The sequence below is a fragment of the Anser anser genome, assembly GCF_964211835.1.
Source record: "Anser anser genome assembly, chromosome: 11".
Classification (NCBI taxonomy): Eukaryota; Metazoa; Chordata; class Aves; order Anseriformes; family Anatidae; genus Anser; species Anser anser.
The window spans coordinates 19,084,795-19,101,173 of NC_139732.1; the positions used below are offsets into that span (position 1 = coordinate 19,084,795).

Consider the following 16,379-nt stretch of genomic DNA (forward strand, 5'->3'; position numbering starts at 1 on the left):
TGCCAACCACTCTGCAGGATTTAAGGTTTGGAGAATTAAATCAGCTAACGGAGATATAAAAGGTGCCAGTGGCTGGAAGTTTACCCTACATAAATCATAAATTAGATACACTTTTTAACATTAAGGTTATAGCATTTTATTTATGGCACTTAGGAAGTTTCCCTAACAGTAATGGTGCACTTTCTGTGAATCTCTTCAAGTCAAGGTGTGATGGTTTTCTAATAGATGTGGCTTAACTACATCGAAACTTGGGACCCGGTACGGAACTGCTGAATGTAAACCATTCCTGTGTTACCCAAGACAGGCTAGATGGATAGACTCGTCCCTTCTGGCCTTCAAATCTATCAATCTGTGAGCCTGTAAGTAATGCTGTGACAGATAAATAATCAAGTCTGGGCCATCACACAAGAGAAACATGGGTGCCTCTTAAACGAACAATGTCACTCCAGCAGCAGTGGTACTTCTGTGCCGTGGCATATAAAACGTATTCTAGATCTGTACTCTACCGTTTTTCAAAATGTTATCAAGACACTACATCCCCAAAAGTTTTATAGCCACAGCCCAATTGTTTAGCAAAAAAGGCAACACTGGTGACAGAGAAAAATACTGTTGGTATCATATGCCATTCATTCTGGAAGATCATTCTTATTTTATTAGTCTTCTATTTTTAATTTTAGCTTATGCTGTGCAGTAAATTTATGCTAGAAATGCAAGCTTAAAATGTTGGAAAGCTCAAGCTCAAACATGCAGAGTATTTCACCATTATTATGAGAATATCTGATGAACAGGATATTATTAGCTTTGTATTTTAAAAAATGGTTAAAAACCTAGAGTTTTAAGAAAGCACGGTGACCAACGGGTCAAGAATAAGTTCTCATGTGTGAATATACTATAAAGTGCATATCACTCTCATGTGGCAGCAATTTTACTACTTCATACTGTCACAAACAATTTCAGAATCTAATTCTTTAGAATTACGAATTTTCTCACTGTGCCTGCAGCATATGTAGATTATCAGAGGATGCCATTCATTGAGCAATGCCTACAACTACCTGCATAGTTTGATTTCATATTGCTGACTACACATCCTCTAACTAGATAGGCATTAGACAGGAAAGAACCTAGATGCTAAAATACAAACTCGGAGTTAGAAGAGAGCCTGAAAAATCTCTTTGCTCTCCAAAAATCTACTATAAGAAATTGAAGCCAAATTCTTATGTTCAAAAGATTCTTATGTTGAAAATTGGACAGGACTCTCCATTATTAATACATGTGGTATTAAGAAGGTTATTTAAAAATTAAGAAAGTACATCACCAAACAGTTGAAAGTCAAGAGATTTTCCAACATTTTGATTATCTTGAATAAAAATTACTTTATATTATATGTCCATCCAGGGAAGGTACTTAGCACCCAAGAGTGCTCATGTGAGTAAGAAGCATTTCCAAGAAAATGTAGGAGATGTAGAGGTGACTCATATGCTTTGTTCTCCCTCACTGTCACCTTCAAAAGACTCCAGCAGTTTAGAGGGAAACCAAAGAACGCTCCATTCAGTTTTCCCCAGTGGCTGTCATCTAACTAGCATATATCCTTACACGTGTTGTATCTCAGATTCCCTTTAAAAGTAATTCACGGGTGTAAACTTGCCTTTTAAAATTTGCACTGTCTGTAATTGTGTACATTAACAGAGTCAACAAAGCAGAAATTGTAAAGATAATGTAGCATGCGGTAATGCACATTTTGGATTTGCCCTGTACTGCACAGTGCATATTCAGAACACTGCATGTGACATTCAGCAGCCAAGGGCAAGGTCTTTTCCAGAAAAACACCGAATTTTTATACTGCAAAACTGACATCATTGGTTTTGGAGCACACCAGCAATCATTAGCACTGATGTGACAGACACTCTATACTAGATTTTCTGATCAACATATTCTGACCATTTAATTTTAAGAACAAGTAAAACTTTATGGCATAATACATATTTAAAGTGTTCGTAGCTCCAGGCTCCACCTGTCATGCTATTAAATAATAGTAACGATCATTAGTATCCATGGATTAGTAGGATAGATTTGCGTGATGCTTTGTAACTATAAAAATAATGTTTCAGAGTACTAATTGGGCAAAAACATACTACTCTCTAGGGAAATTCTTCAATTATTGGAAACTGTCAGTTTGTTTAAATCCTTTTTCCATGACCACCAAAAGTTTCTTGTTTCCTTGGAATCAAACTAAACACTTTAGTCATGTGCATACCATCTTGAAATCTTCAAAATATCTACATAAAATACTTTTCCTCCGTATCTAGAGGACAAGCTTAGTTGTGTTCTAGATTTCAAGTTTAGTTAATACCCATGAAATACTCCAAAAAGATTAGGTTTTTGTTCTATTATTAGGCTACAGCTGACAAGCGTAATAAAAGTAATGCTTTCCCCAATGTTTATCAGTGTTCTTGTTGAAATAGTAAGAATATAACACTCTTCCATTGTGTTTCTGTTTATTTCTACATTGTTTTTTCTATGTATGCCTTTGTACACAACTGCTCCTTGGAGACAAGGACAGGTTGGCATGATCAGAAATTTGTTATGTAATTCCAGAGCCATCTAACCCAGGCACATTCTTTTTCCCAGCAAAATAAAATCTGTATTCATCTTACGAGTCTCTTACCCCTCCCCAAGTATGGTAGGGACATTACATTGCATAATCTACTACAAAACTGCTAAGTACAAGCAGCAGATAGCACAAACACTAAATGCAGAAATTCAATGTAAGTTAAACAATCTATTTTCTCATTTTAAACAGATTTGCTTCACCAAAATTTTCATTTTTCAGACTGCTGTACATAAAAATTATTTCAGTGCACCTTTCCCATTTTCAACACCAGACCTGAAATCACTTTACAGAGGAGGTGATCATTTCAGATAAAGCATATAAAGATGAAGTGAGCAGTTGAGATGGTGACTTGAAACACAAGCCCAGGCTTTTGAGCCCCACCTAAACATTCTGTGCTATGTTCTCTTACTGTATCTGCACAAACCTCCAGGATGAGAATTACAAGCATATTTTTATTACCATGATTCCTCCTATCTTTGTGATAAAGTACAGCAAGCAACTTCTCCCTCTTGGATTCAGGCTGGCTTTATTTCCTTCACATTGGATGAAGAGCAAGTTTATAGCTCCTATCATGCCACGTGTTGTTCGTTCACCCCCCAATTTACCACACATTTGCTTGTCCTGCTCATACCATAAATAGTGAATGATCATACAAACAGTGAAAATGCACAGGTGTGACCATAAATGGGGATATTTACTTCACAAGGTATCTCGGTATTAAAAAATGCCAATTTAATGACTAAGAAGTTACTTTTAACCTTGTGATCAAGCTGACCTTGGTCCTCCAACCCATCTCTCCCGAGTACATCTCAGAGAGCAGACTGCTCTTGCTGTATGACCTGCGAGTCAACAATCCCTGATGATATCAGGTCAAGGAAAGAAGGAAGTTCAGAGCTGCTTATGGGAAACTCCCTTCCAGCAGCCTGGTAAATCTAAACTCAGCGTAACTGAGTCAGTTTATGTGCCCATTTCCACAGACTGAATAGAACTCCATTTCCTAAATTCAGCCGCTTTTCCAAGTAGAAAAGAATTAATAAATTAGTAAATATTTTTGGCAAAACCTATGTTTCACTGATTCTTGGAATAACGTAGGTTGGAAGGGACTTTTGGAGGCCATCTGATTCAACCCCCTTCTTGCAAGCAGCACCAACTTAATTACGTTACTCACGGTCTTGTTCAGGCAAGATCTGAGTATCTCCAAGGATGAATATTCCACAGCCTCTCCGGACACCTGTTCCAGTATTGGACGATATGTATAGTTTGTGTTAGGGCCGACTGTGGGAATACCACAAGACTATCACAGACTCATTAGAAGATTAATTAGGTGCAAGATTCATGAGAGTCTCTAACAACTTATTAGGCATTTGTTAAAACTCCTTTCTGTAATTTCATAAACCATTTGCAAGTGGAACCTTAGTACTAAATGTGACCCAGAGGTTTCTTATACTAAATTGTGAATTTAAACTTCCATTCATAAACTATGTGGAAAACAGTATGGGCGTTGGAGCTCCAACCCGTGTGTGTTGGTCTCTGCGCTGACTCTCAATTAATAATAAGCAGACAGCTGCAACCTTCACAGCCTCAGTCTGTGACTGGCATAGTGCCACGGAGAGAACATATACTAGTCTAATCCCAGTGAGACGAATGTAGGGAATAAATCTAAAAACCCTACATTTATAAACATATAGTGCCCCATTCTACAGAGGCCCAGGGAACAAAGCCCTTTGCCTCACCATTGCTGTAAATGCATCCAGGAGCAGCTGAGGCATTACGACAGCCACCAAGTTAGGAATCTGACTAACAAATGGATGGAAAATTTCCCCACTAATATATTCACTACTTACATATTCGATACTGCTTCAAGCGCAGACGTTTCTAAATGGTTCCTCAGCTTCATCAGAGTTCCAGTCTCCCCCTGAAGCTTGAGACATCCGCGTGACCTACCAACAGAAAGAGATGGTAGCTGTCAGCACCGAGAGGTGGCCCATGCCTCTGCAGTACCCTACAGTGAGCCAACAGGCGTTTTGAACAGGATGGCAGGATCTGTGCCTCTGCCAGAGAAACCCCCGTGTTGCTGCTTGGGATCTCTCGGGAAGGAGTGCAGGATTCCAGTCTGCCACAACCCCTGTGGCTGGAAGTACGGCTAACGCGGGGCTGAAAGCCTAACACCAAGAGTAACGGGGGTCTCACCACTTAACAGCTCCGTGGCTTGGGTGAATTACCAAGGCTGAGACAGGACTCACTGAGGGCAAGGCAAGTCGGCTTCCAGGAGGATTTAGGAACAGTGGACAGGCAGCCTGGGTTGTCGCTTTGACAGCAGCCCCCGGGGGCTCACCACTGCCGGGGGCGATGCACAGAGGCCCGCGGCCCTGAGCGTGCTGTGGGCACAGTGTGCTCGGCCTGGCCTGGCACAGCCTCGGCCCATTCGTACACGCAGGGATGGGTTTCATCCCCGTGTGCCTTTCATCCGTGCTGTGAGCTGGCGTCCTCCCTGCACAGAGTCCGTCCAGTTGCTCAAACCCTTTTATTCCTTTACATCTCCACTTTTAGAGCTCTGTTCCCACTTTTTAAATGCAGATTTCTAACTAGGTGCTCTCAGATGTTTTTAAAAGCGTCAGTATGAGGAATGTTGACAGCTTTCGTAACTGCCTATATTACAGTCCGTAAGAGAGCTTGTTCCTTCCAGGCACCAGCAGTAAGCCAGTTTTACGCTGGGCACAACCCAGATCTGGAACACAAATTCAATCTGCACTGAAAACCGATGTAATAATTGAGGTAACAGTTTGGTCTGCTGACCCTACTCATCTGAATGCTATTTCTGAGGGGACAGTGGTGTATTATTCTTCCTTTTGATAATTACTGTTCCACAGATAATTTTTGAACCTGTATGTGCCATCCTTCCGTGATGTTGCACTGGTATCCTGGATACATAGCATTACAGTCGCCTAAAGCATGTTTCTTTATTCCTCCTTGTGCTCTACCTTTCTTTTTGGCTCACTTCTGTACTCTGCCATCACATTGCCTTCATTTGTGTAACCAGGAAAATGACGAATTCTACTGAGTTCTGAACACCTTTGTGTTTTGTGACTTTGCTTCTCTCATTATCCTACTACTTTACAAACTGCTACTTCAGCTTTTCATTCAGAGGATCGCCCCTCAACCTTCTAGTATATTGTACAAAGTTGTCTATTTTTAGCCCTTTCCTTCCAAAGCCTCTCCCTGGGTGGTATTGCTCACAAATGTGACTGTCACTGCCTTTGCTATACGGACGCTCCAAGCCAGTTGCCTCCTATTCTGGTTTGGATAGAAAGCACGAAGCGGATGTATGATTTATCTTTCTGACATCTCCTCGTCCCTGCCCAGCCGTTAATACAACACGGACAGAGTTCTTCATTTTCTTCTCCCTCCTGTCTCAGTCACGATGGAGGGAATACCATCCTTACTCACAGTCAGGCCCATAGGTTGGGGATTGTTTGGGTTGCTGCCCATCAAATCTGTATCGATCATTTCAAAGATACTTGCGTCTCCTTGTATACAGCATCTAGAAAATGTATTCTGTCCCTTTACACACCATACCCCAAAATTGCTGTTCCATATCCCTTATATTGGAGTAACTACCTGACACCTGCTCTGATTGTCCGTTTCACATGTTTTCCAAAACAGAGCTTTAATTTTTCCCAAGATATTGCAATAAAGGGCAAGTTCCTCAAAAATATCTGCAAAGCTGTTAGATTGTCCTCTTTCAAAGATCGCTGTAGAGCTCAGTTCTGCAATGCTTACAGTACTTCAGCAAGGCGAGGGTGGTGTACAATGAACACGTAGCTGGCCACAGTCACCTTGTGAGCCCTGGTGTCCCTCAGTAGGCTGCACCCTCTTGGTGTCACCCATCGTCCCCACGGCACAAAACCTTTGCAAAGCCAACTGGCTGCCCTTGGACAGTTCTTCCCAGGCATCACACTGTATGAGGTTGGTAAAGCCTCTCTGAGCAGCGGAAGCTCATGCCCACAGTGAAATCCTGAGTCCCCAGCACCTATGGAAACCACCGAGTGGCAAACAGCTCCTCAAAAACCAGGCTTCACTTCTTCATGCTCAAGTCTACCGCTTTTCTGTAAAAGGGATAAGAAAATATTTTTCTACCTACCACACAAGAACATGTGGTTTATTTTATGACAGTCGTACCAGTGGCATTTGTAAAGCAATGAGTCACCGAGTGGTAGTACAGCAGAGTAGTTCAAATATTTATTTATAGTGTATTATAGCTGAACCTTTGTATTATTTTTTTTGTGGGATCTTCACTTCTGGCTAAGCTTTGGGATGCATTTAAACGTGCTGAACTGAAGTCCTGGCCTTGAGTTGAATTTGAATGAAGTCCATATGGTGGAGAAAAAGAGTGAGTGAACGATACAACAGAACACTAAAATAAGCTAGAACTGAGCAAGGTAACGGGAGAACGAAATGAAAATGAACATAAAAGAAGACAGACAGCATTTATTCAATCTAATGATTTCAGGTTCATCTTTTACATAAATTAACAATTCCTGAATTTCTGGACTTATTTAGTGTTGGTGAAAAGCACTAGTGTTAGTGATAGTCAAGATAGCCTTATTTTTATTTTTTAAATACTGCATACACAGTTCTCTATCTCTTTAGAAACGTGAGTATCTTTAACACATTCCAGCCAGTTTTATTGAAAGAACCATGATATGTTCATATAAACACTGGTTTGCTTAGAGTCTCTTCAAGTCCTCTCCCTGTTCCTATAAACTGCTTTTTAAATAAAAATTTAAAAAATCTCATGGTTTAAGTCCCAGGGATTCCTACTTTGATTTTATGTGCACCTAAGTAAATTGGGAATAATCCTGCTGATATCCCTTAAAGAAAGCATTGGCAGAATCAGGACCTTACTAGGTTTTGCTTGTTCTGAACTCATCTTCTCTGACAAATATGCACCTTCCCCGCACACAAACTCTGAGGTGGTATAAAACTCACTGAATTCAGCAGAGAAACAGCCCAGGACGTAGTCCACAGTGTAGAAAGCTGAGAGCCATACGTGTGTCCAAAACAACCAGCTCTTTGTAGAGCTTCGCAAAATATTTTGTCTCCTTGCATTTAGATTTCTCATTCATCTTTTAGTCATCTGTGCTTGCCACAGCAATAGACTTTACAAGAACAGTTCTGCTTCAAGCGAACTTCATCCACATCTATCTCACTTGTCGTAGTAAATAGGAAGAACACCTATTTTTTCCTTTGTTAGTCTACACACCAGGAAAATATCTGTTATTTCCAAATTTAAAGTGTGCACTATAATGTGCAAAACAAATTGAGTATTATAGTAAAAATCACCAGCTGCACTTTACTACTGAAATAAAAGTAAGCGTTCTTTATCAAAATCAACTGTTCTAGATAGAACTATGGGATTCATTCTGAAAGAACTGACATTAATTTCTAACGTAAGGGACATTTGGTATGCCCTGCTTCTTGTTTTCCTTTCCTTAAGAAATGCAAACACTGAAAACCAATCGTGAACTAATTTACTATAGAAAAGAAAATGATGACTTGATGAATGAAATTCATCATTACACTTCAAAACAAATAGAAACCCCCATGCTGTCTGGATTTCCACATTGAATGTGTTGATTACTGTTTCTAAGTAAAAGGGATTTAAACCATTTCCTGAGGACAGACCTGAAGAGGTCTGCCACCCTTTGTACAACCCGTTCTTTTGGCGACACGGGTGCACAGCTGGACTGCAGAGGGAGAAGTACCGCTCTTACATGTATGGAGCATGGTCAAGATTACCTTAGCCTACTGCTAAAGAGCTTCTCTATTTTTTTAGGGCACCCTTGCACCTTAGAAAACTGATTTGTTTTCCAAGCGGAAACTTTCAGTATTTTTTACAAAATGATTACATTGCAGAACTGCCGTCTGTTTGCTATGCAACCTATCAATAAGAAGCCCAGGGCAGAAATTTGTTTGGCATCATTAACGTGTGCAACAAGAAACGGTTTATATGATGCAATTGCCTGCAATGACAGCGACTACATGCTGATCAGGAAGTCCCTTCCTGGTCCCTGCATCATTTTTTAATTTTCCTTTTCCAGTCCTTTATCAAGAGACAGTACAGGTCCATACAAAAATCCCCTTCTTCCAGTGGAAGATCCTTGGGTGTATTATTGCTCCTACCTGCTCAAACACCCACAATGATTCTGGCACATCCACCACAGGTATGGTTTATACACATACACTTCAATACGCTAATAAAAAAAAAGTGATTTAGATTATATCCGTAAAGTTACATGGCGGGGGAGAATGGCTCCAAGAGACCAGGAGGGATGAGACTATAGCCAGGAGAAACTGCAACAAACAAAAATACAGCAGGGAAGGGCACGGCAATGGGTTCTGTTAGCAGAGGTAGCCAGAGGGACAAATAAGATCAAAGGAGCAAACAGACCGTGTGTGGAGCTGGAGATGTGGCACCAGGGCAGTTTCCAGAAATGAACAACTGAGAGGCCAGAGCTGAGTTTCAGTTTGAATGAGACTGCATTTCAGAGAAAGGTGGGGCTTCCAAGAAAAACGGCGTAAAGCCACTACAGATACGGGCCTGCATGGAAGCTGTGGCTGGTTGCTTCTCTGCAGGCTATCAGCCAGGGCTTTGTTTTATCTAAACTGGTAATAAAGGCGAGCTTCTTCTGCCAGAAGACCCCTTACACAAAGCGGAAATCACGTTGCACGTGGCAGCATAGAGCTCAGCTTGTTTCAGTTTCTTTAAAATATCTGGATGCCAGGGTAGATAGTTAACAGACTGTACTTAGGCAGGCAAAACGCTGGGTCCAGAAAAGTCTTAGGAATGTGAAAAGAGCACTTGTAGCAGTAATTTCGAATTGCCTCCTCACCCCTGCAAAACACAGCTGGCGGTGTCCTTCTGCTCTCCCAGATAACCGGCACACCGACGCACGGAGCAGGCAGCCTGCGCAGCGCTGCTGTCCATCAGGACACGAAGATCCAACACCCAGAGAAGAGCAACGGGTGTTTGAACAGCATTTTCTTCGTCTGCCTTCATGTCCGTGTGTTGGAGGACATGTATACCTAAAGCAGTGGCTTGAGTTTAGTATGAGACTCACAGGTTTTCTTCCAGTGAAAATACAAAAGTTGTAGAATTTCACTAGCAAGTTAAACACCTCTTCTGATCCTGAGAAGAGATTAAAAAATTAGAAATCCATATGCTTACAAAGAGAAAAAGGGAAGAGAATAAAAAGCAGTGTCTTCTTGAAGGACATCATCTTCCTGGGAAGATGTCAGTTGAGGTTTTGCCTGTGAATAATTCAGATCAGGAATGTCTTCTCATTTATTTTTGTGACTATCTAGCCCTTTCATTTTCATTTCCTTCCAGGTAACTATACAAATTTACTACCGGGGAGGATTTGTAGCTGGCACATTAACTGGATCTACTCTGTTTTTAAACTGTGGATGAGATGCCGAGGAGAGACTGAGCATCCATTCCAGCATTATTTTACTAACATGGATACTGACCCTTTCAGAAGATACACTCCCATATTTTTCTTACATCTGGAACAAATGCTCTGATTAGTAGTTTTTTTGAGAAATTAAATAACAATACAAGAGAAACACAAGTCACAAATCCAAGCAAGCAGGATATTAAAGCTAACGATTACATTATTTCTTCAAGAGGAGGTTACAAAAAGAAGGAAGTTAGGGCAATAATGAATTTTCAGAAAACAAACTTGCTGAATCAGATGGCATTTATCTCTCTCAGAAGTCTTACTGCCTCTCTTTACTTGGCACCTTCTTCAAAAACACATCTACATCCCTTCCAACAGCCTGAAGCACAACACGGGACAAAGATCTCCATAGAAAAAAAATATATATATAAAGCAGTACAAGGGCTGTAATTTAGAGTAATGAAAAGCAGTTTTTCTAGTGTGTCATGAAATCAGTCTGCTGCTCTGTGCTATATGCTCAAAGAGACCATCTGAGCATCACAGATTACAGTTTAAATTGTTTACATAGATATGCATGGATAAAGAAGCCATGACTTGTATTTTGGAAATCACTGAGCAGATACGCAGTCTTCCAAACCTTTCTGCAAGTTGACTGATCTCCCAGAAGGTGATTTTCTGGGAGCGTAAAGATTTTTTGTATGTTCTGTAGAGCTGCTGTGAACTGTGAGATGAGTATACAGTGCTCTGATTTTGCAATTGTATCTATAGAAATAATTGAACGGTAATTGCCCTTTTTTAACTTGGCTTTGATTTTTTTTGATAAGTCGGCAATAACACTGTGGTTAAATGGGTGATTTTGACCCTGAATCTTTTGTGAAGAAGGAAACTGTGCACTTGATCACCAGATCATATCACTGAGTTTATGAAGCTCTACATACTTGTACCATACTCGTCTGGGATTTTTTTTTTAATTTCACAGTAAGTTTAGAATGTACAATTTTTAAACAAAAAGATTTCATTTATGACTTTCATTCTAGTTTCTGCAGTTGTGCATACTGTTAGGTTTAAGACTGCTTGGAAGCTAAAGAGTATGTTGCAAGTGCACTTGCACAGATGCTATCGTCTTATTTTGTTTTCTTTAAACATATTTATATAGTGACATATCAGCTCCCCAAATCACCCAGAATTAGTAGAGATGGAGAGAGAGACAGAGTCCAGGCAAGTAATGGGATATGTCAATTCTAGCACTCTCCTAACTGTGATACCCCTCCATTACACTTTGTCTGCAGTCATTTTAGTTTTATTAGACTTTCCTCACTTTCCAAACAAAATATAGTGAATTCGAGGATTTGGCAAACTGTAACTACCAAAGTCACTTTTAGGAAGATTTTATTCAGTTGTCATTAAAGACAGAACAGAGGGGAAATGGAAAATCAGACACGGAAGCTGTAGGTATTTTCTGCATATTCCCAAGACCATGTATTGTTTATTCTAGGAAACGAATGAAAGTATTATTTCTATTAATCACTAGCTGTCACAGAATTACTTCTCATTAAGAAAACTCATATGAATTTGTGTAACCTGAAGTAAATGCAGAAAGGCTGTTCATTATTACCATGGACTGTGAATAGAAGGAAAATGGGACAGACTGTACCAGGTGTGGGTAACAAACTGATATTTATGCTCACGCTAAAGCACTTCACTATATGCAGGGAAAAAACACAGTGGCACTCTGAAGGGGATAAATCAATGGAGAACTTAAAGCCGCGAGAGAGAAAAGAGACCATGTTTAGAGGTCAAGCATGTTTGATGCTACCCACAAATGCACTCAGTAATGAACAATGAGACAGTAATGAGGACGAGGTAAATATCTACTCAGACTTTTTATGCATCATTAGTCAAGCCAGTGGTTTTGATGGCTGAACCAAAAAAACTCAATGACAACAAATAAGTTTGGATCAACCCACATTTTTTTTTCATTTTCTCCCCAGCAAAACAATAAACTGAAAATGGGGTTGATCAGAAACAAAACATTTTGTCTTCGGGTTACTTAGTTCCTCTTTAACCTTTTCATCTTAGTTTTGTTTAGTTAAATTTGAAGTGAAACACTGATAGCTTTGTTCTGAAAATGCTGTAATGAAATGCTTAGTCTCTCCCAAATATATTTGTTTTCTGAATGTCTTTTCTGAAACCGTTTATTAAATTTGACCCAATTTCATAAATACTTCTATTGTCCCCTCATGATGTGTTGTTTTGAACTGGTTAATCACATTCTCCGTTGCCAGTATTTTGTTTCCAGGAACAAAGACTACTCGTGTTTTTTTTCCTTTTATCCTCTTAATTGAAATGCATAATGTCTCATCACCAAAATAATTTTGTGTTTTCCACAATAAAAAAATAAATACAATTTCCAAGGAACTTCTTCCCTTTACTTTCCCTCCTTGTAGTAGAGCAACAATGTGAAAATGGGTAAAGAGTATAGATAAATTTAAACATATGTGTATGAGTGAAAAAAGGTGAGGTTGAAGAGATGTTTTTGTACATGATTCTGAAAATGGCAAGTTATTTGTCCATCCGTTCTGAGGCTCTTCCTTCAGTGAGCAAGTAGGGCAACACGACTGGTGCAATCCATCAAAAGAAATACCTAAGATACTCCGAGGTAGCATCAACCTGACACAGAGCTTGTGTTCCAAGCCTGAAATCCTCAATGAAATAAGGGGGAAGCGCATGCATTGTGTAGCTCGTACAAGCAGAAGAGTGCTAAACCAAATTCTCTGCACTAATGATAGCTGTGGTCTACTGAGTTTAGCAGCAATTTAATTTTTTCCCCAGGATATATTTATATATATATGTTTTGCTCCTTGGTATATTGAGCTGCAGTAATTAAAGTAACAAATCCGCAGACAACCACAGGCCACTACGGAGTTCCACAGGTTGATGTAGTCTTACCGGCTGGTCCCAGACAGGAAGATGAGAAGTATTTCAAAGCCAGGGATAATTTGGACAGCTGCTCCCTGTGAAGTCCACAAGATCAGAGTAAGTCTATTAGTTCGACAATTGAAAGCCACTCGTCCCAAAATGAGGACACAAAAAGACAGTTCATTTTTCTGTGAGTACTTTTCCTCTTTTCAGACAAATGATCTCAAACCTCCTAGACTGAGCTCCAGTTAATTGTTTTGCCACACTGAGCAATCCTGAAGGGGACTGTGCTAAATTCAGAGTACAGATGATTCCTTGCTTTGCTTCTACAGTGGTTCTATGCAGATATTTGATAAGACAGAGCACAGGGATGAGCTGTTTGGGATGCTGCAGCTGAGTGCCCTGGAGATGGAGGGAAGCTGGCCACTATGACTCAGACCCAGATATCTTAGCACAGTTCCCAGGTAAATGAATTGAGATGGAAGTATAATGTTTAGTTGCTAATTACATTCAGACGCCTTTGGGGAACCCACCAAGATTTCTATGAATGTACAGTTCCAGCCAGTGAACAGACAGAATTAATCCATTGGTTTGCTCTAACAGGGGACCTAAAAAGAACAATTACTTACACCGCTGTGATTGCCCTTCTCCAAGGTTAAATTCTCCATACAGATTCCACTGTTGTTCTTTACATGAGACATTTTTTATCTGATGAGCAGTGAAAACTCTTACATTAGCTATCTATTTATTTATTCTAAATTAATAACGGTGCTTTTGTTTAACAATAATGTGTTTTTTTCACTAGTCGCATCTTTATTCCTCATAAGCCACACTTTCAAGAAGTAAAAAAAAAAAAAAAAATCAGAAAATAAAACTTGGGAGAGACCACAAAAGGTTTTCTAACCATACTCCATTTTCCAACAGTTTCTACTCATGGCAGATGTTGGTCTGACAAAAGTTGTTTCTTCTAAAACCCTCTCTACCTTCCTAAAGTTATCTATCTAGGGCTTAATTATTCTTACCGTCACAAAGATTTTCCTAATGAGTTGTCTACTTATCACCTGATGCCATTTAAACCTGTGCCTCGCTGTCCAATCCACACAGAATCGTTTACTTCTACCTTTGCACATCTATCTCTAACTCACTTAGGATTGTTGTTACGTTTCCCCTCTTCTCAAAAACAAACAATTCTCTTTGAGTTTCACTCACGAGCCAATATAGATCACTAATTGTGCTTGGGTTCTCATATGCACTCTCCCTCTAGCTGAGACCTTGCCAGTGCTGGGATAGCACAAAGACTTCCCTAGTTGCACGGTCTGCTGTCCACAGCAGCATGGTACTGTTAATTCACGCTCAGATGGCAGTAATGGCAATCATTTTTTGGTGTAAAAATAATGTAATTTGTTCTAATGATTCTCTGTTCAGGATAGCTTCAAGACACAAAGAAGGCATTTGCAGGTACCTAATCCATGCGTGAATTCAGGAGAACGCTCGGGAGCTGACAGTATAGCAAAAGATGCTTTATCCAGCTCTTTCAGACAAGAGGTAGCTGAGGAATGTAGCAGTAGCAGGCTCATTTTACAAACAGATTTTTAAAGAAATCATGCCTTCAGTACTGATCTTCAGGGCCTCTCTTGTTTTTTCACATTTTGGCTCTTGCAGGTTCCCAGCTCAGGTTTGATCAGGCGTTTTATGTCTCTTCTTAATATTTTTAGAAGGGAAAATGGCCTTGCTGTCAAAATACCGCCGGGGCTACTGCATTCCTCTCATGTGTTGCCAGGTCCGTTCCTGGGAATTCTTTGTCGAACAGAAACATGTAACTCCGATCCCTAACCGTTATGTCGAGCGGCTATATACACAGCAATTAGGTCCTCATCAGCACGCAGCATGGTCTATATAGGATCCAACGGGAATATAGTGTTGGACTGCATCCTACGAAATTAAGATAAGCTTTAATCGGGAAAATAGGTTGCTGCCTTTTGGCTAGCCTGGGTAGGCTTTCAGTGTCGGAGTCATTTCATATTTTAGGCACTGTGTTGTATGAGCTGAACCTCATGAATACTAAAGCTGCTTTACAATGTCAAGGAGGCCTTCCTAGCTGCAAATGAAGAACACATTTCTCATGACCAAAATGCTTTTCTTTCTAATATGATACTTTTTTGATTATTTTTTTTTTTTAGGTGGAGAGGATTGTAGACAAAAGGAAGAACAAGAAGGGCAAATGGGAATATCTCATCAGATGGAAAGGCTACGGAAGCAACGAAGACACCTGGGAACCCGAACATCATCTCCTACATTGTGAGGAATTTATTGACGAGTTCAATGGACTACATGTTACTAGAGAAAAGCGATCAAGACATGGGAAACAGGCCAGCACTCCAAAATTTTTACGGGAAAGCCGAGGGTCATCTGTTGAGAAAATATCACATAGACCTTCTGAATCTGGGAAGGCTAAAGGGTCAGCACACAAAAGGAAGAGAATTAATCCCTCTCTTCAAAAACAGAAAAGAGGATACGCAGCAAAGCCAGCAGCTGCTAATGACAGGGCTGCTAAAACTGTAACTTACCGAACTACTCCCAGCGGTTTACAGATCATGCCACTGAAAAAGCCACATAATGGTTTGCAGAATGGAGATGGCAGTCATGAAAAAGATTCTAGACATTTTGGGAATGGCTCACAACAGCAAAACATGGATATAACTGAGCATGAAGGAGAACAAAATTTGCCCAGCGTGTTGGAAGTCAGTAACGACTCACCTGTTGTGAACGGAATTGGTATGTGATTTAAACAACTACCGTCTTTTGAGGGGGGGTAACTGCAGAAACTGCAAGCAAAGAGTCCACTCATGGAAAAATCGTTGTCAGGCTACACAAGGGGTGTGGTGAGAAGCACATAACCAAGTTTCACGCCCCTTTCCCAATACACTATGTCATCTTTTTGTCAGTTGGCTTCTTCCATTTCCCACGGAGTGGCACAAAGCAGTGTGGGCTTTGTTGCAGGTCTTGCCAGTAGGAAGCCCTTATGGGGCAATGCTGACAAGGCATGTAGTAGGAATGACAACCGAGGTATGTATATTGCTGAAACTTTGTTTTTCTATACTATCAGTATCCTGGTAAGTATGTCTGGGTAACGTTCAGGTTCTTAAGGATTAATGTAGTCAGTGCGGAGGAATACTCAGACCTTCCAGAGCCTCGTGTTTGGCAGTGGCTAGGAACACCAGAACTTGCAAGACACATTACTGACGTTACTGGAAGGTACAAACAGCCTTGAAGTGAATAAGGCAATTTGCCTACAGGAAAAAATTCTTTCTAATCCCTCTAGTTACTGACTGGCTTAGTTCTCAAAGAATAGGTTCTCAGAGAACATAAATTTATGTTATCTGTAAAAT

General features: G+C 40.2%; 2 protein-coding genes across 2 annotated transcripts in view; one reads left to right on the top strand and one right to left on the bottom strand.

Annotated features, from left to right (window-relative positions):
* LOC310905406 (uncharacterized protein) overlaps positions 1–13,314 on the bottom strand; it is a gene marked incomplete at its 5' end in the record, with an annotated part of 392,143 nt that extends 378,829 nt beyond the window's left edge. The window contains one exon of the transcript XR_014588994.1: positions 3,780–13,314. The remainder of the gene's footprint in view (positions 1–3,779) is intronic.
* CDYL2 (chromodomain Y like 2) overlaps positions 1–16,379 on the top strand; it is a 58,942-nt gene that overhangs the window by 15,750 nt on the left and 26,813 nt on the right. The window contains exon 2 of the mRNA XM_083851631.1: positions 15,171–15,765. Coding sequence (XP_083707757.1) covers positions 15,171–15,765 — 595 coding nt within the window. The remainder of the gene's footprint in view (positions 1–15,170; positions 15,766–16,379) is intronic.